We start from the raw sequence: 27,301 nt of genomic DNA, 5'->3' as shown, positions 1-27,301 counted from the left end.
ATGGCCAGTTGTGGTTGTCAACATGACTAAACCTGGAATTTACTGAAACCCAAGTGAAATGATTACTTAAATTGTTCCAATACAATAAAAACATGGGAGTCAGAAATTGAGATAAGGACTCTATAAATCCAAGGACAGTGGATAGTTGATTGGCTTACCCTCTCTCCACATTTTCCCCAATCCACCAGCCCTAGAAATCCCTCAGAAGTCTTTTTTTTTTTTTTTTTTTTTTTTTTTTTTTTTCCTCTTCCTGTCCTCTCCAGCAGATGTCTAAGTCCTCCATGAACTCTAAGGATAATCCTGGTCAGCCAATCACTGGCTCTGTCCTTTGATTTAAGGAGGCTTTATTGGCACAGTGGCTTGGCTGTACAAACAATTCTGCAACATTTCCCCCTTTTTGTCTAAATAAAAAAGAAAGGTTTTTAACTCTAGCAATGTAAAAATATATACAATAAAACAATTACCAAGTAAGAAACGCATTCACAATGTCTAGCCCATTAGTATTTGGCAAATTCAGAGAAAATATTCTATTATCTATCTAATCTTGGTGAGTCCAAAGTTTTGTACCTGATTACTTTCTGTCATAACTAAGGAAAAATGGAACTATAACTATCTAATCTTCAAGCCTATCAGAGACCCAAGAAGGATACAATGTTATCTGAGAAAACAGGAAGTATAGATCAAGCAACTTCCAAATCTCAGAAATGACAGAAACAGCTGGCTGCCTGGAGAGACATCCCAAGGGTCCTCTGCAATGATGGGGAATCCATCTTTGATCTATGTGCCTAAAATATCTGACAGACTCTTCTATGAAGCAGGGGTTTTGGCAAAGTTTGAGAGTCACTTTGTTTTGTGTCCTGCTTGTCCAATTAGGACAGCATACTGTTAGTAGTCGAGACAAGGGCAGTTTCTTTGCCCAGTGGTTTACTTTGCCACAATGAAAGCAAACTCCATATGGAGGATTTTTGATGCCCATCATCCTCTATTAGAGTAAATCAGTGCTGCCAGAAGCTGACTGTCAAGAAAAGCCTTATATTATTATGCCATATTCTGTAGCTTTCTGGAATTTTTGAAGACAATCTGTCTATTTAAACTATGTCTCTGATTGACCTTGAAAAAATCCCTAATGTGACTGTAAGTTTGATTGTTATAGATGGATAACTACTAAAATGCATTTCTTTATTATCCTAAATAGTTTAATAGTAACTTTCAAGGATTAGAAACTTGCAATATTTTGTTAAATAAGCAGCACAAGTACAATACCTTAAACAAGAAATAGAAACATGTATACAGTATAACAAAATTAGCCTTAAATTTGTATCAATATACAAAAATATCTTAAACAAGAGAAAAAACATATACAGTATAACAAAATTTACCTTAAATTTATATCAATATACAAAAATATCTTAAACAATAATCTACCTTTTCGTCCTGTCATTTCTATATCCCCCCTTTTCTTGTAAGAATGAGATCCCCTGAATCTAAATTCCTTTGCTTAGTTTCCTCCCTGACCATGACCTATAACAACTGTGACCAACCTCCCTGAATGATGACAAATATCTATTGCAAAACCAAAAACCGCCTGCCCAACCTCTTATGAATATCATGTTCTTAAAATTACTTCCTGTTGTCTGTAGGTAACAGTTTCTTTAGAGGAACCATGAAAGCACTGAGGTAAAGATCAAGTTTGGGGAAGAGCTAGCTGTTGACCAGTGTTGGTGTGATGAGAAAGTGCTAGACTTATCTAAGTTCCAATTGGAGTAGTCTGTGAGACTGAACCATCTTAGCTAACTGCTTTATAGTTGTCCTGAGAAGTTTGTAGTTCAAAGTGAAGTTACTACAGTCCATATGGACTCATCATTGTGGGGCCCCAATGCCTTTTTGGAGAATTCAAAGTTTGCTGTTAGGAATGGACATGGGTTCGCTGCAGGAAACTTAAACTTTTACATGTCATATGCAGCAGATATTGGAGAGGTTGAAGGATCGCAGACTATTAAATACATCCAGGACATACAAACTTAGTTTCTAGTTACCTGCTTCAAACTCAAGCCTGAATTGAAACTAGATGAAACCTATTTCTAGAATGAGTTAGTACTCTATATGACCATTAATATCATGACAGAAAAATATATTAATCTTACAATTTTTGGGATAATATTTATACCTTAAGAAAAGTTTTAAAGTATCAAAACAAAACCAGAGGATTGTGAAATTAGTGGCATTAAAATAATCTCTAATTTTGGTTTTTCTTTTGTTCCATACCAGGTGGCTTTTTTTTTTTTTTTTTTGACACAAGATGGAAATTTTTGGATTTCCCTTAACCAAGCATGCTTGAGTAATTTAGAGAAGGAGAGAACCATGCTTCAACTCCAAAGCCAAGCATTAATTTTTAATTGAGTTGGTTCTACAAAAAGACCATTTGCCTTAATTGTCTGTGGAGAACAGTAGAGACAAAAATTTGGGAGGATTTGTTATATATAGTTTTACTCTGTTAGAATTGAAACCTTCCTTTTTATTTAGACAGAAGTGGGGGGGATGTTGTTGAGTAATCTTTTTGTACATCATGAAAATGTGCCTTTGCCAAGGCACCTTCTGATTGGTTTAATAAAGAGCTGAATGGCCAATAGCTAGGCAGGAAGAGGTTAGGTGGGACTTCCAGGCAGAGAGAAAAAGAAGAGTTGAATCTAGGTGAAGGAGAGAGGCCAGAGGACACAGAGAGGAAACAGGAGATGGGTGCAAGATGGAAGAGAGGTAAAAAGCCATGAAGTGAAAAGTTGATTAATATAATAAATGAGTTAATTTAAGCTATAAGATCTAGTGGGGCAAGCCTAACCTATAGGCTGAGCTTTCATAACTAATAAAGACTCCATATTCTTTTTTTGTGAGCTGATGACCCAAAGAAAAATTCATCTACACACAAGTTGCTGGGTATATCTGTGAGGGAACTGTCTTGACTAAATCATGTGACACAGGAAGATCCACCTTTAATCCAGATCTTTTGAGATGGGAAGGTCCATCTTAAATCTGGACTGCACCTTTTAGTGGCAGCCTGTATAGAAGACAAGGAAGAAGGAAGTATTTACTCTTTGCCTGCTTGCTCTCACTCTTGCTTGCAAGTTCATTCCTGCACCAGTATTAGAGCCTACTTCTTCAGGAGTCAAGTGTGTTGGAAGAGCAGCCTATATGGACTGAACACCTACTGTATTTTGCAGCTTTCCATTGAAGATGGCCATTGGTGGGGGGGTGGATAATCAGACCTAAACTGTTGTGCTAGATAGTTTTGTGACAGCTTGACACAGGTTAGCATCATCTGGGACAAAGGAACCTCAATTGAGAAAATGCCTCCATAAGATCAGGCTGCAGGCACTGTGGCATTTTCTTAATCAGTGATTGATAGGGGAGGGAGGGCCCAGCCCATTGTGGGTGGGGCCATCCCTGGTTTGGTTGTCCCAGGTAAGCAAGTCATGGATAGCAAGCCAGTAAGCAGTACCCCTCCATGACCTCTGTATCAGCTCTTGCCTCCAGGTTTCTGCCCTGCTTGAGTTCCTGTCCTGACTTAATTTGGTGATGGCCTATGATGTGGAAGTATAAGCTGAATAAACCCTATTCTCCCCCGACTTGATTTTGGTCATGGTGATTTATCACAGCAATAGTAACCCGAACTAGGATACCTGTCATCCTTAGCCCTCCAGATTGATAGGTGAACATTAATGCCATTAATAAATCTATCGACTATCACTAATAAATTGGAAGTTTTTCACAGTAAGTCCCTGGGAAGTAAAAGCAACCAAATGGTTTCATTACTTTTTTTTCTGTTTTTGAGGACAGGACTGTATATGCTCAAATCCTACATGTTTAAAAAGTTGCTTGGTATATTTCCCCAAGATAAAGTGATGCTAATATTTGGCAGGACTACAGGTAGAGGCGGTATTGAGTCCCAAGTCTACTCAGACCTGCCTTTCTTGAACCAATTTGGAGGTAGCTGCATTTAAACTCTTCTAGCCTCAATGAGACTACCTGTGTCCCTCATCTGCTGTCAGGCGCTTCTTTCAGAGTATGTTTCTGATTATTAAATCTAATACTGCAATGTTGTGCCTCTGTTAGAACTAAAATGAGTCTGTATTTTTGTTGTCAGAATTTCAATGCTAAGTGTGGTGGTTTGAATAAGAATGAGCCCCGTATGCTCCTTTATTTCAGAGCACAGTCTCCCAGGGAGTGGCCATACTTGAGAATTAGGAGTTGTGGCCTTGTTGGAAGAGGCATGTCACTGGGGGTGGGCTTTGAGGGTTCAAAAACCCTAGCCAAGCCTATTGTCCATCTGTCTCTCTGAGTCTGAATCTCTCTGCCTGCAGATCAGGATGTAGGTCTCAGCTACTTCTCCAGCACTACGCCTTCCTACTGCTGTGATCTCTGCCATGATGTAATGGACTAACCTTGGAAGCTGTAAACAAATCCCTAGTTAAATGCTTTCTCGTATAGGAGTAGCCTTGGTCATGGTTTCTCTTCACAATAGAATAGTAACTAAGAGAGCCAGTATACTGAGGGAAACTGTTACAGGTCCAAAGCCAAACAAATGATCTTGGGCTGTCTTAGTTTCCCTTATAGCCCATCTCTTATCTTCTTCCTATATGTGACTTAACACTTTGGTGACCCAAACTCAGAACTATATAATGGGATTAACTTTAAGGAGATCTATAACAACTCTGTTGAAACCTGTTTTTGCTTTCTGATGACTTCCCTATGTCTTCCTTAGAAGGGAAAAGTTGGAATCATAAATAATCCTTGTCTGTCCTATTCTGTAATTTACTGTCCTATTTAGAATTTCTGTCACCTCGGAGATGCTCAGGCCATGGCCATTTGTAGCTGGGTATCCCCACCCTCGTGTTCCCTACATTCTGTAAGGTTCTTGATGGCCACTCAGGCTTTGCCCTACTGTGGAAGTTCTGGTGGCCGCTTTGGGCTTGGCTCTCTTGGTTAGATTTCCAGGGGCCACTCTTAGTGTTGGTACACTGTTGGAGTCCTAATGGCCTTTCCTTACTGGGCTTTTTGGCTTCCTCCCTGGGGTGCTGGTTCTTCCTGTCCGGGATCGTGTTCTTACTGGAACTTCTGCACACTGGGTAGTAGTTGGTTCTTTGTGAGTAACAATGTTGTTGGCATTTATCTCTTCAACTGCAAGAGGGTGTTTGGGTGGCTCCCTTGTTGGAATTGGCCTAAGCAGAGTGCTGTTATGAGCCTTCTTGTTTGTTTTGGAAGGATTTGGACCGCATTTCACATTTCTTGGTGGTGTTTGGTATACAAGCATTAATGTAAGTGTTCTGCTAGAATGAACTTGCTGTCACATGGAAAATAAATGTTCATCTTTATTGAATCACATTAAAGTAATTGAACTAATTTGCATTTACTTCAAGCTATTACTTAAAATAATTAATAGAAACCATTTCAGTGGGATGTCTATGAAGGTCTCCCAGGACTAGATTTCTCTGGTTTCCTCCCTGCTAGAGACACTGAAAGCCAAAATAGATTCTCTGTTTAAATACTTTGGTAAACACTGAATATTATACCCTCTGAAAATGCATACTGAAATCTCAGAGAAGCCCTCCATTGAACAAAAGTAGTTTCAGTTTGTTTGAATCACTTCCAGATGTTTTTGTTCCGGGCCCTACTAAGATTGCTACATCTGTGGATTAGAGGCAGTTGCAGCTGGGAGTGAGCAGAAACTGGGAGAGGGTGAATATTTTGGGCTTAGAAACTGAGATGTCAATTTCCTCTGTGAGGGTGGTGATTGAGACACTGGCATGCATCCTGGAAGAGGGCAGGAAGGTTGAAAGAGCTGAAGGCTGGTATGAGGGACACAAGGCCTCTAATCATGAAACATTCGATAGATGTCTGCACATCACGCCCTTGAATATTCCATCATGAATGGGGGAGGGTCTCATGAAGTCCCACCCTTCCAGGAAGAGCTTTTAGCAGTTAATATTACTGCAGGAAAGAGAGGCGTTACAGATGTTCTTTTCTTCAGTGGTATAGTCACTGACTAAAATGGATGCCCACATTCCAGTAACTACCACCATGTTCATAAAGTGGCCATAATAAAACAGTGGGCCTATGGGGACCATTTTTATTTAAACCACCACACATATATAAATGTATTTAAAAATTTTCTCTTTCTTTCAAAAGTTAGTATGATAGGGTCAGTGAGGTAGCTCAGCAGATAGGAGCCCTCACCAGCAAGCCTGACAAACCAGAACCACATGGTAGAAGGAGAGAACCAACCCCCACAAATTGTCCTCTGACTTGCACATATATGTGAATACATTCGTGTGCATGCATACAAACACGTGCATGCAGGAGAAATAAATGCAAAAATGTTAGTATTGTTTATTACACCCCTAATTTCTTTACTTCATAATGTCTAGGAGTCTTTTCACACCAGTATACATAGGGTATATTTGCTATTTTCTTTCCATTTATAATAGCTGTGTAATATTCCATGTGTGGATTTATGCTTCATATACCTTCATTGGTGAGAAGTTTGGTTTTATGGTTATTTTTTTCTAGCAGAGTTGCAGTGGATTATGTTGTAAAAACATCATTTCAGACATGCACAAGTGTGTGAAATAAATTTGAAATTATCGACAAAGAGGTACATTCCATAGTCCTCCGCAGAGGTCTTACCATTTTGAATTCCATAAGAAAAGTATGCAGAAGGGACTATAACTCTTTAATTATCTTATTACTAAACACCTAAAAATAAATACAGGTATCTTGGCACTTCTAAGTACATCAATTATGGCTTTTAAAAATAGGAAATGGCTTTTAAAAATAGGAAATTTGAGATTTGAACAGCCTTACTGGTGTTTCATTGTTAATTTATTACAGTCATAAGCTATTTTGTGTATATAATGCAGTGATATTGCTAAGTGTAACCATCTCCACTACCAAATTCTGAAACACTGTCATCATTTCTCCCTTCCTTCAGGCCCCTTTCATGTTAGTCTCTGACCCCTTACCCACTGCTACTTGTGCTGGCTTATCTATGTCAACTTGATACAAACCAGAGTCATCCTAAAGGGGGGAACCTTAATTGAGAAAATTCCTCCAAAAGGACAGGGTGTAGGGCATTTTCTTAATTAGTGATTGATAGGGGATGACCTAACCAACTGTCAGTGTTTCCATCCCTGGGCTGGTGGTCTTGGGTTTTATAAGAAAACAGGCTGAGCAAGCTGCAGTGAGGTAGCAAGCTGCACCGCTCCATGGCCACTGCATGATCTACCTCCAGGATCCTGGTCTATTTGAGTTCCTGTCCTGTCCTGTCTTTCAATGATGAACAGTGCTGAGGATTGTAACCTGAATAAACCCTTTCCTCTTCAACTTGCTCTTTGGTCATAGTTTTGTTGTAGAGATAGAGACCCAAAGTACAGTAGTTACTTACTCTACTGCTGTAGAATTTCCCCTTCCTGGATAGTTCATACAAATGCAGTAATACTGTATGTGGTCCTTAGTTTCTTTTAACTGACATTTTTGGATTTCTTGCATGTCAAGAACTCTTACAGCTAACATTTGTAGCAATGCTGCCCTTTACAATTGAGTAATAAATAGCCCATCACACGGCTGTTACTACACTGTCTGTCGAAGGACATTTCTACGATAACATCTTGCCTAGATTGTCTTCCAACAAAGTTCTGTGTCCTTAGTCTCTAATCACCTAGAACCACCCATTCTTTCATGGCTGAGGAGATCTCACTGGTTGTTTCATAGATTGACCATTTGGGTGACTACTGTCACGTGGTGTTCATTAGCGTGTTCTGTCACCCGAGTTCTGGTAGAGTTTTTTGAATCAGTTATGTAAACTATCCATATCATCCAAATAGTGAAAGTTTTACTTCTTACTTTCCAATTTGTACCCCCTTGATGTCCTTTTGTTGTCTTATTGCTCTAGCTAGAACTAGAACTAGAGATATGGGGAGAGTGGACAGGCTTGTCTTGTTCCTGATTTTAGAGGAATCAAATGGAGTTTTCTCTCCATTTAGTTTGATGTTGGCTGTTGGTTTACTGTATATTGCTTTTATTAAGTTTAGGTATGTTCCTGTTACCCCTATCTCTCTAAGACCTTTATCACCAAGGGGTGTTGGATTTTGTCAAAGGCTTTTCAGCATCTGGTGAGATGATCATATGGTTTTTCTTTTTCAGTTTGTTTATATGGTGGATCACATTGATGGATTTTCATATGTTGAAGCAACCCTACATCCCTGGTATGAAGCCTACTTGGTCATGGTGGGTGATTTCTCTGAAGTGTTCTTAGATTCAATTTGCTAGTCTTTTATCGAGTATTTTTGCATCAATGTCCATGAGAGATATTGGTCTGTAGTTCTCTTTCTTAGTTGTGTCTTTGTATGGCTTGGGCACCAAGGTAATTGTGGCCTCATAAAAAAAAGGTTGGAAATGAACCTTCTTCTTCTGTTCTATGGAACAATTTGAGGTGTATTGGTGATTAGCTCTTCTTTGAATTTCTGGTAGAATTCTGCACTGAAGCCATCTAGCCCTGGGCTTTTTTTTTTTTTTTTTTTTTTTTTTTTTTTTGTGGTTGGTAGACTTTTGATGAGTGCTTCTATTTCATTAGGGGTTATTGGTTGGTCTAAATTGCTTATCTGTTCCTTGATTTAATTTTGGTAAGTGATACCTACCAGAAAAGTGTCCGTTTTCATTAAATTTTCAAATTTTGTGGGGTACAGGTTTTCAAAGTGTGACCTGAAGATTTCCTTAGTGTCTGTTGTTATGTTCCCCTTTTTATTTCTGATTTTGTTAATTTTCATGTTCTCTCTCTGCCTTTTGGTTAGTTTGAATAAAGGTTTGTCTATCTTGTAACAAAGACCAATTCTTTGTTACATTGATTTTTTTGTATTGTTTTCTTTGTTTTTACTTTATTGATTTCAGCCCTCAATTTGATTATTTCCTGGTGTTTACTCCTCCAGGTTTGCTTCTTTTTGTCTAGAGCTTCCAGTTATGTTGTTAATTCTCTAATGTGACTATCATCCAGTTTCTTTATGTGGGCACTTAGTGCTATGAACTTTCCTAGTCACATTACTTTCAAAAGTGTCCTATAAGTTTGCATATGTTGTGTTTTCATTCTCATTGAATTCTAGGAAGTCTTTAATTTCTTTCTTATTTCCTCCTTGACCCAGGAATGGTGCAATTGTGCATTGTTCAGTTTCCATGAATTTATAGGGTTTCTGAAATTTTTGTTGTTAAATTCTAACTTTAAAGTATGGTGGTCTGATAAAACACTGGGGGTTATTCCAATTTTTTTTAATGTCTCTTGAGGTTTGCTTTGTTGCAGAGTATGTGGTCAATTTTAGAGAAGGTTCCATGTGGAACTAAGAAGGGGGTATATTCTTTTCTGTTTGGGTGGAATGTTCTATAGATGTCTGTCAAATCCAACTAGGTCATGCCTTCTGTTGGTACTTTTTCTTTGTTAAGTTTTTGTTTGGTGGTCCTGTCTAGTGGTAAGAGTGGGGTGTTGAAGTCACCTACTATAAATGTATGAGGTTTTATGTGTGATGTGAGTTTTAGCAATGTTTCTTTTGTGAATGTGGGTGCCTTTGTATTCAGAATTGAGACTTTGTCCTGATGAAGTTTTTCCTCAGAGGAGTATGAAATGATCTTCTTCATCTCTTTTGATTGATTTTAGTTTCAACTTGTTAGATATTAGGATAGCTACACCAGCTTGTTTCTTGGGTCTATTTGAATGGAAGATCTTTTCCCAACCCTTTACTCTGAGGTTGGGTCTGCGTTTGAGGTTGAGGTGTCTTTCTTGTATGCAGCAGAAGGATGGATTCTGTCTTCATATCCATTTTGTTAGCCTGTGTCTTTTTATAGGCAAATTAAGACCATTAATAGTAAGGGAAATTAAGGACCATTTCTTGTTAATTCTTGTTTGTTTTGGATTTATTGTTGTTGTTGGTGGTGGTATTGTGAATAGATTCACACTTTTTCTTTTGGCTTCTGGTAAAATGGGATTACCTATTGCCTATGTTTTTGTGAGTGTAGTTAATTTCCTTGGGTTGGAATTTTCCTTCCAGAACTTTCTGTAGGGCTGGATTTGTGGATATGTATTGTGTACATCTGGTTGTCTCATGGAATATCTTGTTTCTGCATCTATAGTGATTGAGAGTTTTGCTGGGTATAGTAGTTTGGGCTGGCAGCCATAATCTCTTAGTGTTTGCAGAATATCTACCCAGGACCTTCTGGCTTTCAGAGTTTCCTCGTAATTTTGATAGTTCTGTCTTTATATGTTACTTGGCTTTTTTCCTTCGATGCTCTTAATATTCTCTCTTCATTCTGTATGTTTGGTGTTTTGATTCTTATGTGGCAAGGGACTTTTTAAATTTTTGGTCCAGTCCGTTTGGTGTTTGGTAAGCTGCTTGTACTTTCATAGTCATGTCCTTCTTCTGGTTGGGAAAGTTTTCTTCTATGATTTTGTTGAATATGTTTTATGCACCTTTAAGCTGGGTTTCTTTGCCTTCTTCTGTATCCATTATTCTTAGGTTTGTCCTTTTCACGGTGTTCCATATTTCTTGTATATTTTGTGTTAAGGATTTGTTGGATTTGAGATTTTCTTGTTCAATGAGTCTATTTCCTCTAGTTTATCTTCAGCGTCTGAGATTCTTTCTTTCATATCTTGCATTCTGTTGGTTATGCTTACATCTGTAGTTCCTGATCGTTTTCCCAGCTTTTCTATGTCTAGCATTCTTCAATTTGTGTTTTCTTTATTGTATCTATTTCAGTTTTCAGGTCATGAACTGTTTGAATTGTTTCCTTCATCTATTTGATTGTTTTTCTTAGCTTTCTTTGCTTTCTTTAAGAGATTTGTTGATTTCTTGCATTTTTTTGCTTTGTTTTTCCTTCCATTTCTTTAAGGGATTTTCTCAGATCCTCTTTGAGGGCCTCTATCATTTTCATGAAGTTGTTTTTAAGGTCATTCTCTTCTCCTTCATCTGCGTTGGGATGTTCAGGTCTCACAGGTGTAGAATCCCTAGACTCTCGTAGTGTCATATAAGTCTTTCTGTTGTTGGATATGTTCTTATACTGTCATCTTCCCATCTCTTCTTCCACTGGGTACAGGTGGGGTCTCTCCCCCTCCTGCTGGATATGGGTTCAAGGCTCCATCCTCTCCTCTTTTGTGGAGGGTGCAGGGGCTAGACAGAAATGATGGGATGCTTTGTTCTGCCTCCAGGTACCTCAAGAAGGGTTTGGCAGCCACAGGCCAGGGGACTCGAAGAGGGGGAGGTGAGGGGCTGGGGAAGCCCTCAGCACTCTACCAAAAGGTGGAGGGGCAGGATAGGAATGGTGCACGATGCTGGATCCTTTGTTCTGCCTCCAGGTCCCTCACTCAGCCTGCTTTGTTGTAGCATCCTGAACCATAGTGTCAGGGGTGGTAACAACCTCAGTGGACTGGGTTCTCCCACATCAATCACTCATAAAGAAAATGTGCTACAAGCTTGCCTACACTGATCTTATACAGACAATTTGTCAGTTGATGGTATTTCCTCTCAGATGACTCCCACTCTTGTCAAGCTGACATAAAACTAGCCAATACAGTCTTTTGTATGGTTGTTTTTCTTTAAATAATGCTTGATACAGTCTTAAAAACAAGTGCAGGATCTATTCAGCACAGGTAGCAGATGATTCCAGGACTCCTGTGGGCTCCAAGGCTCTCTCACACTAAAATCCCTTAGGTACAATGGTGTAATATTTTCCTGCAGTCTGTGAACACTCTAAATTACAAAACCTAATGGAGTGTTTTAACATTTGGATATATAGCTGATTCTCAATATTTCTTAGGGAATAATGACAGAAAATAAATCTGGGCATGTTTTATACAGAAGTTCAGACATATCTTCTTGCAGGGATAGTGATAGCTTTTGTTTTGTTTTCAAGGTCTGGTGGTGTGAAAGAAAATACCCTCCAAAAGGAGTAGCACTGTTAGGAGGTGTGGCTTTGTTGGAGGAAGCGTTTCTTTGTAAAGGCAGGCTTTGAGGTCTCATATATGCTCAAGATACTGCCTGCATAAAATGTAGAACTCTCAGCTACTCTCTAGCACCATGACTGCCTACCTGCTGCCATGTCCCACCATGATAATAGACAGATCCTCTGAACTGTAAGCCACCCAATTAAATTTTAATCTTTTGAAAAGTTTCTGTGGTCATGGGGTCTCTTCACAGCAGTAGAAACCCTAACTAAGACACAAGGGGAGAATTGTTTAGACTGGGTTTTACCCTATAGTCCAGGCTGGCCTGAAATTCACCATGTAGCTGAGGATTGTTTCAAACACTCAATCCTCCTGTCTCCACCTCGCAAATACTAACTTTCAGATTCTTGCTGCTGCATTCAGCATTTTCTTTATATAGTTGTTTAAATGTGTAGATGCAGAAGGCTCACTGTATTTATTCTCATTTTTATTGGGGGAAAAGGTGCTAAATATTTTTAATCAGATCAGGATTATTGATATATCTACAATGCAACCTTTATACCTAAGGATCAAATCGTTGCAAAAGAAGAGGAGGAAAGATCTGCAGCAAGACAGTGTCTTCTATACATGACAGGGAAGCTGTACCCATGAAATCTCAGTAATCTCCTAAACATGACCTACGTCATGCCAACATCAGCTGACGTGCCAACACAGAAACTGGAAATCTCACAAGGTTCCACCCCTATATGAAGATCTATAGGTAATTAATTCCTGCTAAGAGAATGAGACTTCTCCAAGAACAAGCTCCCTGATAATCTATCTAAATCATAAGTGGTTAGACCTAAATACATATACATAGAAGCAATACTAACAGGATGAACCCACACACATACATTGTTCATGTGTGTATACACGTAAATAATAAAAACAGGCCAATTTGAGAATGAATAAGGAGGGCAAGGGAGGAATGGAGGGGGAGGAAGGGTTGGATATGATGTGAATACAGTACTTATGTATGAAATCCTCATATAATAATAAAAAAAAAAGATTACTGGGCCAGTGAGGTAGCTCAGTGGGTAACCATTTGTCCCTAAGCCTGATGGATTGTGCTCCATCCCCACGATCCACTTTCCTACCAAGTTTCCAACCATGTGTTTACAAATAAAACAGATAAATGTAATTTTAAGATTAAAAAAAAAGGTTGTCTGATCCTTACTTTTCATTGCTGGATACATCTCTCAGTATCATTGACTGTTGTCTGTGGCTAGGTTATGTTTAGGAAACAGATACATTTAGCTCATGGGTCTAGAAGCCAGAAAGCATGGTGCCAGTGTGAGTTGGCTTCCCAAGAGGGTCTGTATGCTGTTTCACATAAAGTGGAAGGAAATGGGATGTGTCCGGGAGCATGTGTGCAAGAGGGGCTGAGGGGGGCTGAGAAACCCACTTTGTAACAGGTAACTTGAGATGACCAATGTATTCCCTTTGTGAGGATTGAGCCCCCTTCCTCTTACTACCTCTTAAATTCTGTTGCATTGCGGACCAAGCCCCAACATGGCTTTTGGTGGAGACAAACTTTCAGATCATAGATAACACTTAGAGAGATTTGGGGAAATTCTCAAAGCCTATGGCAACAGCCACATGTCAGCCCAGCACTTGGGAGGGTGGATGGTGTGGGCTTGGATTAATAAACAGATGTTTCAGACTTTGCTTCCTATACTGTAATGTCCCAAACTAGCAGGAGTAAGAATCCTGAATAGTGGGGTGTTGAGTGGGAGGAGCAGGGATGAGAACTAGAGAAAATGAGAAATAAAAACGACAAAGGCAATAGCTGAGACCAGAGGGTCTTGCAGAAGCTGATGACTTAATACTAAACAAGTTTTTGCATTTTTCTTTTTGTTTTTTGAGACAGAGTTTCTCTGTGTATCTCTGGCTGTCCTGAAACTTGCTCTGTAGACCAGACTGGCCTCAAACTCAGAGGTCCACTTGCCTCTGCTTCTTGAGTGCTGGGATTAAAGACAGGTACCACCACACCTGGTCCAAGCAGGTTTATTAAACACAGCTTCTTATATATACTACCTGCAGGAGGAAAAATGGCAAAGACAGCAGAGAACTGAATTAGACAGTGTCAGCACAGAGAATGTGGGATATCTCAGGCAGTTGCCCAGGGACTGATAACCATAGCCCAGGGGAGAGAGCTGGGTCTCCAAAGCTACAACCTGGACTCCGAGGCACTGGCTCTAATCCTAGACCAGCCTTGTCAAGTCCACTCCTGAACAAGGATGCAGAATTGGAGTCCCCTTTGTCCTTTCATTAGGGCCACTGAGGGAGTCTTGGGTCAGTCTGGCTCCCCACACTTGCTGTGTGTGTGTGTGTGTGTGTGTGTGTGTGTGTGTGTGTGTGTGTGTGTGTGTGCGTGTGTGTGTGTGTGAGTGGCTTTATGATTGTTAAATTATGTTTTTTCAGGGTGCTTTAGTTGAACTCTAGCCTTCACACACTTACATACACACATGAAATTACATCCATATATGCAGGCACACACAAAACACAGTGGCTTTAAAGAGGTATTTCAAATAGATATTTTGTTAGCGACAAATTTTCCTTTGTTCCTTTTAAATGCTACTCACTTAGAATATGTGATGCAAATGATTAGCTATGGATTATAGTCCTAATTTGTTGATTGCCATACTTTTCTGTTTTTTAAATTTGAAACACTTTGTGTTTTGTTTTAGGTGTGAGCCTTGTAAGTAACACACGGAAGAACTTTAGGCCAAGCTGAGAAAGCCTCTGTGGTTAAGTTGAGCTATCTCCCCGTATTGATGTATGTTTGCATTTACAGCAGTTGTCTTTTGTGTTTTCTATTTGCCATACATTTTCTCTGGTTCCCCCTTGTCGTTTTCATCTTCCCATTAATAGGTGGCTTACTTTGCTGGCTTGTTTTGTCTTCATTCAACTTAAAAGGTATAACTGGTTATACTGAAAGTTTGTATCTATTCCTTTTAAATTTCTTTAAAATTTTTATTTGTATTTTAAATATTTTATTTAGTGTTTTTTATCTTGGGTGCATAAGTGTTTGCTTGCAAGTATGAAAGTGTACCACATATGTGCATTCTCCACAGAGACCAGAAGATCACCTCAGACCCTCCGAAACTGGAGTTAAAAATGGTTGTGAGCCATGTGGTGATGGTGGGAACCAAACCTGGGTCCTCTGCAAAAGCAGCCAAATGCTTTAAATCATTATGCCATCTTGCCTACCCATATTTGTGTGTGTGTGTGTGTGTGTGTGTGTGTGTATGTATACATATTCCTACATCCATCCATCATCTTGTTCCTGAGGAGGCAGCTTTCAAGTGTATGGCTCCTGTGTCTGTATGGTAACCACATAATCAATTGAGCCATCATTTTTCTATCCTCTAGAGCAGTGGTTCTCAGCCTTCCTGATGCTGCAACCATTTAATACAGTGCCTCATGTTGTGGCAACCCCGGCCATAAGATTATTTTCATTGTTACTTCATAACTGTATTTTGCTACTGTTACGAATCACAATGTAAATATCTGTGTTTTCCGATGGTCTTAGGTGACCCCCGTGGAAGGGTTGTTCAAGGAGGTCAAACCCTGCAGGTTGAGAACCACTGCTCTGGGTTCATCCTTTTTCCACTGCATGGAAAAATAAGTTTTGTTCTTCATTGTCTATTTCCTTTCTTGTAGCTGTGATTACAAGTCTTTAGTATCTTTTAATGATCTCATGCTTTACTTTTGCTGCTTGCATTCCATTCCTTCTTAAATTCAGTTTTCTTCTTGTTAAAAGAGATCCTTTAATAGACAGGCATGGTGGCACATGCCTTTAATCCAGCACTCTGGCAGTGAAGGCAGAGGTGAGGTAGGTGCAGGTGGACCTCTGTGAGTCCTAGACTTTTTGTGAATATTCTTTGTATTTCATGTGGATACTCTAACATCCACTTATAAAATAGGTGCAGTAAAACCCATCTCTCCCAGCAAGGTATGATGGTGAGTATTTGCTCTTAACACTATAGACTGTGAGATGTGTGTGTATCCAAATGAGCCTTACAGGCATTCCCTGGATTGAAGTGATATGTATTAAAATAATAGAAATATGAACTGATAGAAATTCCTGAAATGTACAAGTTCACACCTCTGGGGGAAAGTTGGGAACTCAAGCTTAGCACCACTTAGAGGGACTTGATGCCATGCAGGCACAAAATCCAGATTTTTGGCTTTGCTTTTGTATACAGTAGCAAAACAGCAAATCCAAAGCAATGCATATATAATTCAGTGATACAGAAAGGACGAGAAATCTTCCAACAACCCCAAAGACAAGACCCTTGACTTGTGGAACACATCCTTGCACATACTTTGCTCTGCATATGTGCACATAGAATTCTAGATGTTTGCCATTCTATACTTTCTAAGGAAGCATAAATTATGTATATTGCTCCATATTTCAGTCAGTGGCATGAAGAAATTATGGGAAACAAAATTGCAAGTAATGAGTGAAGATGCCCTGTTAAATAATGGAGCCATAATTTCACTTCAAAGGTTTCCTAATGATAGACTTTTAAATGTTATTTTTCTGTATTCTAAAGGACCCACACAGTTTTCTGATCTTTTTTTTTTTTTTTTTTTTTTTTTTTAGGATAAATTGGCAGCAGTGGTGTTGCTTGAATTGGACACAGTCTAGAAATCCTGCTTAGGATACATTCAAGAGACAAGGGAGACCTGCTTACTTATTGACACATAGTAGCCAAGGTATGCAATCACTTGGAGAGTCCAATGATGGACTAGTGGATGAAAACAGTGTGATAATTTACAAGATGGAATATTATCCAGCTATAAAATGTTAGAACCCTGGCATTTGAGACAATATAGATAGAGTGAAAAGAGCCATGAACAGAATGATAAATATTTTGTAGTTCTTACTTGTTTGTGGAATACAAACAAGATTCCATCTTTCTTTTTACTTTTAATTTTGAGAACAAGTCTTTCCAAGCCACCTAAGCTGACCTTGAACTTGTGATCTTCTTACCTCATCCTCCCCAGTAACCGGGATTACAATTATTTGTGTTGAATGAGAGGTGTTGTTTGAAAATGATTCTTGGGTCTATTTTAACCTTGGTCTTGATGTGCACCTCTGGGTGGTGGATCATATGTATTACGTTAAATGCAGCCTGGCAGGCTCAGGTCAGGCTATTTTTGATTGGGAGCTTTCTTTCTCCATTCTTTCTTCTTGACTAGATGACACGACCTGGCATGTTTTGAGGTGGTGGACACTCACTGAGCCTTTGCTTCATCTTATAGAACCTCTACATTCATACTTCTCAGCTGCTGTGGATGGCCCCGGCTGCCTTGACTACCCTTTTCAATAGGATGTCACTGAGATCCTTGAAATGGAGCCTCCTGCTGCTGTCCTTGCTGAGTTTCCTGGTGATGTGGTACCTCAGCCTTCCCCACTACAATGTCATTGAACGGGTGAACTGGATGTACTTTTATGAGTATGAGCCAATTTACAGACAAGACTTTCGCTTCACGCTCCGGGAACACTCGAACTGCTCTAATCAGAACCCATTCCTGGTCATCCTGGTGACCTCACGCCCTTCAGATGTGAAAGCCAGACAGGCAATTAGAGTTACTTGGGGCGAAAAGAAGTCCTGGTGGGGATATGAGGTTCTTACATTTTTTTTATTAGGCCAGCAGGCTGAAAGGGAAGACAAAATGCTGGCGCTGTCCTTGGAAGATGAACACCTTCTCTATGGCGATATTATACGGCAAGATTTTTTGGACACGTATAATAACTTGACCTTGAAAACCATTATGGCTTTCAGGTGGGTAATTGAGTTTTGCCCCAATGCCAAGTATGTCATGAAAACAGACACGGATGTGTTCATCAACACGGGTAATTTGGTCAAGTATCTTCTGAACTTAAACCACTCAGAGAAGTTCTTCACAGGTTACCCTCTAATTGATAACTATTCCTATAGAGGGTTTTTCCATAAGAACCACATCTCATACCAGGAGTACCCTTTCAAGGTGTTCCCTCCCTACTGTAGTGGGCTGGGCTACATCATGTCCAGTGATCTCGTGCCAAGGATCTATGAGATGATGAGTCACGTGAAGCCCATTAAGTTTGAAGACGTGTATGTTGGCATCTGCTTGAATTTGTTAAAAGTGGACATTCATATTCCAGAAGACACAAATCTTTTCTTTCTGTATAGAATCCACTTGGATGTGTGTCAGCTCAGACGTGTGATTGCAGCCCATGGCTTTTCTTCCAAGGAGATCATCACGTTTTGGCAGGTTATGCTGAGGAACACCACATGCCACTACTGAGGCTGGACTTCACCCTAGGGAAGGGGCAGAGGAACACTTTGTAGAAGGGGTCAGAGTTCAGTGTGCTGGCTTCCTAAACGCAAACTCCCGTGGAGCATGCCCAGACTGCAGTTCCAAGGCATTAACTTACTAGTGATTTTGTTTGTTTGTTTGTCACAAAATTAACTCGGATCCTTTAAAGGTGACAGAGGAGTTAAACGTAAAACAAAGGGTTTTGCTAATAAAATCAAAGGAACAAAGAGCCTAGACAACTCAGTGTGTAGGTTAGAATTTCTTAAGATTTCCCTGAAAGAAAAGCTAACTAGTCCACAGCAACAAATCAGTGTGGAGTTGTATTTATTAGATAGTTTAGTCACATAATGGTTCAGTGTGTATCTTAGGTGTTTATTATTAATATATATGTATGCATATATATTTCTTGTAAAAAGCTTTACTGAAGTTGTACTGAAGAAAATTTCATTTGTATCATTTTCATTCACAAGATACTTGATAATGTGGTATTTCATTTATCACACTTTAGTATTTAATGTCATTTCAATTTTCTGAGTGTTTCAAGGTTATGGTGGTTTCAGTATTATTCAGTGAATCAGGTTTCACATTTGAATTTTGTTTTATTTAATCCACTGATCACTTTAACTCTGAAAGTCCCGTGAATGTGACATCATATCTTATTACTGACTGTCAGTAATCTGTTGAACTTTGTTGCATATTTTATTGTAGAATTATGGAGAATTAAAATAAGAAAATTTGAGCTTTTGTTCTGTTTCGTAAGAATGCAGTAAAACAATATAGTCAGTGTTTCTAGATGTCACTCCATTTGTCTCATTTTTTTCTCCACAGAACTTGGGAATGATATAGAATTCCAGGTAGTGCATTTCCTAAAGGCACAAAAGGCTAAGATGGTATTAGAATATAGCATTGCTATATCTAAGATAAAGCATTGTTACACACTCAGTGTGTTCTACTTAGTAATCAATTTGAGAATAAAGAGTTTTCAAAAACAAAAAAAGCTGCTTCTGTTGTTATTAGCAAACCATTGAGACAAAAGTCTGAAATGGAATCTGGCTAAATCTTCTGCTTTCACAGGCCTGGCCTTGCCTTGTTGAACTGTGTCGAAAGGAGGAAAGAGGAATCCTTGTCCCAGGGTTCCAGGGACTACGCAGCTTTCTGTTTCTCTTAGAGTTGGTAATGAACAGGTAACTGCTGTCTTACTAATTATCTGGTATTAAGAGTTCAAACTGTCCTCAGAAACAATAACCTTAAAAACTGCACTCAGCTCCTGTGACGGCTGGTTTATAACTCTGCATGGAAACTGCCATGTGTGCGCCGTGGTTCCCTGTGATGAGCCTGTGACCATCTCCCTAAAGTCACCACCCATCTGTGCCCCATATCCACATAGGAGTGAATCTCTTTGGGATGGAGGTAATGCTTTTTTACATGAATATATTTGGTCAGTTTTTTAGATTATGTTTAGATTTGTGATATTAAGAGATCAAAGGAAATTTTTTTAGAGAGAACTTTTAAAATACAATAATGTATTCTTCAATCTAAGTCTCAGAAAAGCCAGACCCAGAGTTGAGATGGTTGTTCCTTACAAACTAAAGATTTTCCCCCTTGAGATCTATGAAATGATTATGAAAAAGATCAAACCTATTAACCATATCTTAACTGTATGATTCATACCGAGCTCTTTGGCTGGTAACTATTAGTTAGGTCACTGAAATCACTGCCTCCAGGCTGTTGAGATGGCTCTGCAGGTAATAAAGTCCCTTGCCGCTGAGCCTGACGACCTGACTTGACCCCTGGGACCCTCATGATGGAAGAGGAGAACTGACTCCTGCGAGTTGTCTTTTGACCTTCACATGTAAGGCACACACCTCCCCTCTCACCCTCTCAATGAATAGATGAATGTTTAAAAAACTTAAAAAAAAAAAAAACCAGCACAACCTGTACTACTTATCTAAACCAGCAGTTTTTAAACCGTTGGCCATAGTGCAGCTTAATGCTGGAGCCTGCCATTTGGCTGGGTCTGTCCAGTCTGTAGCAGCCCCAACTTTCACACTTTTACACATGCTTGCCTTTCTATCTACTTCACTTCTCTACCGGCACTGGCTGCCCCTGGCACCTGGTTAGTTTGTATGAGATTATGCTGCCAAAATCCCCGTCTTAGAAGACTCCCGAGTGTATGGAGACCACTGTGTGTTCTTTAAACTCACATTGCTTGCCAGTGGTTGGCTAGTACCCTGGGATTTAGGACTTATTTGACAGAAATATGGTAGCCTATATACCCACTAGCCAAAACCAATCCCAAGCAAAGCCCATTGTTAGGAGGGCAGAGAAGTGTATTCCTGTCACCAAAAGGAACTGTGAGGCATGTTGTAGCATGCAGAAATGTACTGTTCTGTATGGGAATGGCTGGCTAGATGAAGCATTGTGATCCGTCATACCTACTGTGTAAAAAGGAGAGGGGCTCAGGGGCTTTGGGTTCTAGTCTGGGTTGGATTATAAATGTCCCTAAAGGCCTATATGCTAAAGGTCTTCCTCTGGCCTGTGGTACTGGAGGTCAGTGGAACATCTGGATGGTAAGAAGTTAGACCATTAGATGAGACTGGAGCCCTTTCCTCCCTCTCTCTACTTCCTGCCCTCCCCGAGGGGAGTAGTTCTCTACCTTGTATTGCTGCTGTGGTGTACACCTTTCAACTGTGAGCCCAAAAGAACCTTTGCTTTCCTTTCTTTCTTTCTTTCTTTCTTTCTTTCTTTCTTTCTTCCTTCCTTCCTTCCTTCCTTCCTTCCTTCCTTTCTTTCTTTTTTTTTCAGGGTTTCTCTGTGTAGACCAGGCTGGTCTCAAACTCACAGAGATCTACCTTCCACTGACCCCCGAGTGCTGGGATTAAAGGGGTGTGCCTACACAGTCTGGCTGAACCTTTTCTTCTTGAACTCTGATTCTCTTAGGCATTTTGTGACAGTAGCAGAAGACAGGCTTCAAGGCTAGCTCAGGTAGAGCAGATTTTATGGCTCACTTGAGCTGCTGCTCAGGTGACTGAGACATCAGCCATTTTCACCTTCCTTAACCCTGACCTCACCCTTAAGTGGTAGTGGTGGTACTGTGTTCTCACCAGCTTCCTAGATGCTGAGTGGCCAGAGGCCAGCCACTGCAACACAGGCTGGAGGGATAAAGCCCCTTCCTTGAGGCTTCTCACGTAGGCCATTACTGCAGAGAGAGGGGTAGGGAGGGCTAGCTTTAGCTGGAGAGAAGGACAAATGCCCTAATATAACTAGCCTATGCTAGTGCCTTTGAGATTATTTTTGTTTTGTTTGTTTGTTTGTTTGTTTGTTTTTTGAGACATGGTTTCTCTTAGCTTTGGAGCCTGTCCTGGAACTAGCTCTGTAGACCAGGCTGGCTTTGAACTCACAGAGATCTGCCTGCCTCTGCCTCCTGAGTGCTGGGATTAAAGACATGGGCCACCAACGCCCGGCTGCCTTTGAGATTCTTACATCCGCTGTACCCTTGAATCCACCAGGACTTTGTTTCTCAAACCTACAGTGCTCTTGCCTCACCCAGACTCCCGAATGCTAAGACTGCGGGTTTGTGCCACCATACCTTGTAACTTCATTCTGTTAAAGTGAATCCTTCAGATCTGGATTTTGGGGTCGCCAAAGACGAGTTCTCGTTACCACTCTTTCACACTCCATCAGCTCCCTGGTTAGCCCACATGTGGTTAATGTGGGACCGGATTTCCAAGAAATTTCTCAAAATACTTGACACATGTTAACATTTATAAAAAGTGGGGTTTTCTTATGGTCCTAAATATATTTATAATAGTAACTTGAGAATCAGAGCTATGTGGCCTAAATAGCTCTAAATCCTTGATGGTCTCTCCTAGGTATCTATTCTTAAGTAATGTCCATCATCTTACACTGCTTTAGAAGAAGCCTCCCTGGCTATGTTCAGATGCCAGGCTCCATCCTGTCTCTCCACTGTTGTCTTTTCCTGCTGTGGTACTGTGACCTGTGCCTCTTCTTAAAGAAACTGGCTTCCTAGTCCCTACTTCACAAGACCTGTCACATCTACATGACCCCAACTGGATGGCATTCCCCTACATATGGAATTGTGGTGGGGGGATGGGAGGGGAGGGTGTTTAGAGTGCATATGAGAGGGCAGAGAGGGTAAAAGGGAGGGAAAGGGGGAGGGAGGGAGAGGGAACTGGGATCAACATGTAAAATAATAAATTAAAAAAAAAAATGCTTTGACTCCAAAATTTAACTTGAAGAACAAGTTACTGGGGAAAAGGATTTCTATTTTTGTTTCCACAGAAAATGAAAAGATGTGGATTCCTTCCAGACTAATGTGGTTTGATCACGCCAGACCGCCTGAAACAGAGTACCAGGTGATCCTACATTCAAAACAGCTGGACAAAACAGCCCTACAGACTACAGCTAGGATATCTGAATCTTCTTCGAATCCCCCAAGACAGTGCCCCTTACCAGCAGGAAGTAGTTTGGAAAAAACGACGCCCAAATTCCCAAATATTGTGTATAAATGTTTGTTTTCATTTAATTGGACTTTGTTATATAAAATTAAATAAATAAATAAAAAGAAAGAAAGAAACTGGCTTCTCTTTCACATCCAAATATGAATGGTCATGGCCAAGAATGTGGATTCTGGTTACCACAAGTGTTATGCTTTGCCATGGAAGATATTATATGAACTTTTATAGCCACGGGACTAAGGAGGTCAGGAAACATGAGGTAGAGGAAAGGCTAAGATGGCAAATGTAGTCAGTGACAATGTGACCCACTAAACCAACTTTAAAACCACATGTTTTAAACCTCACATATGCAAAGTCTCTTGTCTGGGAGCCTAGTGGTCAGGCATAGTGGAGGGCACCCTTACTACAGGCACATGATGGGTGTTTCTCTCTCTGTGGGATACTGTGGCAAAGGCAAGTTGGCAGATGTAAAGAAGTCAAAGCCTTTTTTCCCACATGGCCCAGTGGAAGCAGCTGCTCTGTGGCCAGTGAGCCCTGAGGGTTTGCAAAGGAAGTTGGAGCCCATATTGAGTGAACAGCACACAGAGGGGGCTCTGAAAACAGGTTTAGGTTGACATACAAACTGAATGTAAGGTACAGAAATGTCCCCCATGTCCCTTTCCTTCACTTATACCCAGGCTCTTTCTGCACCCAAACAGTACATTTATTCAGATACTGAATCCATTCTGGCATATCCTGATCCTTTGACTCCTGGAGAACTCTCAGTAGCAAAGTCCCCAGAGCCTGTGTCTGCAAAGGTCACCACAGTCAAAGGAACAGATTGGAAGGGTTTTGGTCAATCACACTTTTTTTTTTCCTCTGTATATGACAGTTTTTGTCAACTTGACACAAGCTAGAGACATCTGACAGGAGTGAATCCCAGTTGAGGAAATGCCTCCATTAAGACAGGCCTGTAGGCAAGCTTGTGGCCATTTTCTTGATTAATGGTTGATGTGGACGGGCCCAGCTCATTGTGGGCAGTGCACTCCTGGGTGGTCCTGGGTACATAAGAAATCAGGCTGAACAAGGCATAAGGAACAACTATTGTTCAAGGCTTCTGCTGAGTGCCTGCCTTGAGTCCCTGCCCTGATTCCCCTCAGTAATTGAGTATGACCCTAGAACAGCGGTTCTCAACACCTTTGGGAGTTAAATGACCCTTTCACAGAGGTCCTGTAAGACCATCCACACATCAAATATTTAATTATGATTCATAACAGTAGAAAAATTAGTTATGAAGTACCAATGAAATAATTTAATGGTTGGGAGTCACCACAACATGAGAAACTATATTAAACAGTAGCATCATCGGGAAGTTTGGGAACTACTGTTCTAGAATAGTATGATGAAAAAAAAAAAAAAAAAAAAAAAAAAAAAAAAAACCAAAAAGCCTTTCCTCCTCAACTTGCTTTTGGTCATTGTGCTTTCTCACTGTGAGGTTCCAACCCCACAAAGTGGCAGTCTGGCCTCAGCTCTGGCTGAACCCTGACCCCATAAACACTCAGCATCCCTCAGAAACCTTGGAAAGCAGGTTTCTGTTTGCCAGGAAAAGCCATTAGGCTTTTATCAGCATTCATAGCCCTCCAACCTCCAGAGAGGGCATCTAGTTCTCTGTGAACTCAAGCAAACCCTAACAGATCAGAGCCCCATGCTAGTCCCCAGGCTGTTCCACCAACATGCCACCTCTCACACACATATACAACATAACCCCCCATAACTGGCAGGCCTCACCCACCATTTTTGCTCTCTCTCTCTCTCTCTCTCTCTCTCTCTCTGCTCCCATAGTCTTGGCAACTGTAGGTATGTTCCTCTCCCTGTCTTTTCTCTCTGCTCCTCTCTCTGTCCCTGAGAGGTAGCCATGGCAGACTCCCTCAGATAGCTCTGATGATTCTCTCTTTTCCTTACCATGGAGCAGCTTGACAATGGTTTCTCTACTGTGCCTCTTTCTTAATACTCTGCTACCTTGCTCATTTCTTGTTTCTGATAAGCAGAGCAAGTCCATTCTCTGTCTGTTATAGATTTCTATTATTATGTTTTATGTCCCAATATTTTAATTTTGTTTGCTTGAGTTAAGGTCTCTCTCTATGTTACCCTGGCCAACCTGTACCTTGGGATGTAGACCAGGCTGGCCTCAAACTCATATTCACCTGCCTCTGCCTCCTGAGTGCTGGGATTAAAGGTGTGTGCCATCACAGGTAGCTTATGATGTGTTAATTTGTAATGTTCTATCTTTCTGCTGCTATCCTTTCCGTTTTCTCATTAGGCCCATAGTTACTTTTAGCTCTCTGAACACATTTGTAGCCATTCTAAGGCCTTCAAAGTGCACCTTGTGGCTGGGAGGAATTGTTTGCTACTGACTGCTGTTTTTTCTGACTCTCAGTCACATCTTCTTGCTTCTTCACATGTGCTAATTTATTGATGGGAGATATTGGCTGGAACACTGGGAGCTGGAACAGTGGGAGCGGTGTTATAGACATGCACCCCCCCCCCCCCGCCTGCTTTCTTCCTCACTTCCTCAGAGTAGTTTTGATTTAGTTCTAAGCAGTAGCTGAGTCTTTCACTATGGTGGGCTTGGTTTTTTTGTTTGTTTTTTTTTTTTATTTTTTCCTTGTTTTGCTCTTTTGTAGAGGAGAGTTTTATGGGTTACTTAAGCCAATCTGTGAAAGTCAAAGAGATTTCATATGATCCTTGGAATTGTTGGCTCAGTTGTCCTCTTTGGTCTCCCTGGTAGCTCCTATCAGCAGTTAGCTTTAAGCTCATGTGGACAGAGTCTGTAGAAGGCCTTAGGACAGAGTGTACCCTTTGCCTCTAGAGCTATCAGCAATGTTTTCATGAGGGTTCTCCACTCCATATGGTTGGATCAGCAATGCCTACCCTCTGTATTTCTCTTCTGTTCTCACCTCTTAGCAGCTACATCAGTGAAACCTTCTGTAGTGAGATATCCACCCCACCAGCACCTGTTGCACTGACCATGCCCATTGGGGTATGGGCACAGGTGCAGATGTGACTGGGGAGGCTAGGTCTGGGATACCGGACCTCAAACCACTCTCTTACTTCCTGGTTCGGTTTTGGAGAGCATCCAGATGGCATCCTTGGAGCAGGAACCCTTGGTGGTCATCTGTTTCAGGTGTGATTTCTCCCCAAATAAACATCATTTAACCCTATACTGTATCCCAGTGAATCTTGTTTCCCACACAATAGCCTTCTATTGCCCCCCCACCTCCTCCCCACCCCGTCAACCCAACTCTGCAGTAAAGTCCTCAGCTGAAGACTCCCGAAGAACCTATACATGAACTTATGACCCCTTCTCCATCTCTGCAGATTCTAATCTCTTTGCTTGCCTTGATCTACATGCTTGCAATGACATCCTCTCCACTTGGACTTCAGCCTGCTGCCCAGAACTGGAATGACCATGGGACAGCTTCTGAGTCCTTCCTTCTTCTCAGGATTGCTTTTTTGAACCTCCTGAAAACAGTTGCCCAGTGTATTTTGCCTGATTTCATAGCTGCTTATGGAACTCTCCTTAGTGAATGACCAGCAAGTCCATCAGAGTTGAATGAGGAAGCTTCTCAGCTATATTCTAGCCCAAGTGACAAAGAAAGCATACTTTTAATTTCTGTTAGAAAAATTCTATCTAGAGAAGGTGGTAGGCAAGAACTTGGGGATGCAGTTCCCATTGTGTAATATCTATTATTAATATTGAGAAGATTTTGCTAGGTAGCTGACTTGCTTTGAATTTACTATTCTTCTGGCCCCATTTCTTGAGTATTACAAGTGTGAACTACTGTCTAGCTCATGTTTTTAATGAAAAAGAGGAAAACAAGCAAAGGCTACATTTTTTTTTCTGCTTTATGTACTCAACTTGCTATACTTAAGTCTAAGTCCAGCAAACCGGTGGCATCTACTTAGATGCCAGGTTCTGTTCATGTTTGAGCAATGAATCTTCAGAATACATCACCGCATATATATGTACACACACAATCTCTGTTTCATCGTGCCCCAACTCTACAGTGTTCCTATGCACCTTGTGTAAATCTCTGCAGATGGATATTCATTTCTGAAATTTTCTAGGTTATATTCTGCCATGTTGTCTAATCTCCATATATCTGTAATCCATCTAACCATTATCCAATATTGATCATCAAAGGAGGAAAGGTGTGTTGAGAATAAGTACGTATGTTGCATACATTTGTGTGCATTTAAAACCTTGCTGTTTTGGAACCATCACCAGGCTCATTCCAGATTCAAAGTGCCAGCAGCTCCTTCTCTTGCTTCTGTCATATTTAGGTGTCCTCCATCCATGGAGTGATTTTCTCAGTCATCTCAGTAGAACCCCAAACCAACAACAACAACAACAAAAAAATGAATTTTCCAAACAGACATTGGAACAGAAAATGTGCTTAATCCAAGGAAAAGAACAGTAGGAGCATATGGTTTAATAGCTTTAATGTGTTTACTTTTT

At 40.5% G+C, this 27,301-nt stretch overlaps 1 protein-coding gene across 5 annotated transcripts in view; it reads left to right on the top strand.

Moving 5' to 3' along the window:
• Positions 1-19,061, top strand: part of B3galnt1 (beta-1,3-N-acetylgalactosaminyltransferase 1 (globoside blood group)) — a 36,590-nt gene extending 17,529 nt beyond the window's left edge. For 2 of the 5 annotated variants that reach the window (XM_051198866.1, XM_051198867.1), the window contains 4 exons: positions 12,539-12,731; positions 14,701-14,789; positions 16,623-16,735; positions 17,285-19,061. In XM_051198866.1, the coding sequence (XP_051054823.1) occupies positions 17,318-18,313 (996 nt within the window). In that variant the 5' untranslated portion in view covers positions 12,539-12,731; positions 14,701-14,789; positions 16,623-16,735; positions 17,285-17,317 and the 3' untranslated portion in view covers positions 18,314-19,061. Of the gene's footprint in view, positions 1-11,940; positions 12,128-12,538; positions 12,732-14,700; positions 14,790-16,622; positions 16,736-17,221; positions 17,240-17,284 lie in introns of those variants that run through there. The other 3 variants (XR_007835416.1, XM_051198865.1, XR_007835417.1) reach the window with 3 other exon arrangements.
• The last annotated feature ends 8,240 nt before the right edge of the window (positions 19,062-27,301 follow it).

Source organism: Phodopus roborovskii, unplaced genomic scaffold, assembly GCF_943737965.1.
Source record: "Phodopus roborovskii unplaced genomic scaffold, PHOROB, whole genome shotgun sequence".
In the NCBI taxonomy this organism is placed as follows: domain Eukaryota; kingdom Metazoa; phylum Chordata; class Mammalia; order Rodentia; family Cricetidae; genus Phodopus; species Phodopus roborovskii.
The sequence above is the reverse complement of the archived record's forward strand: the minus strand, read 5'-3'. Positions and strand labels throughout refer to the sequence as shown.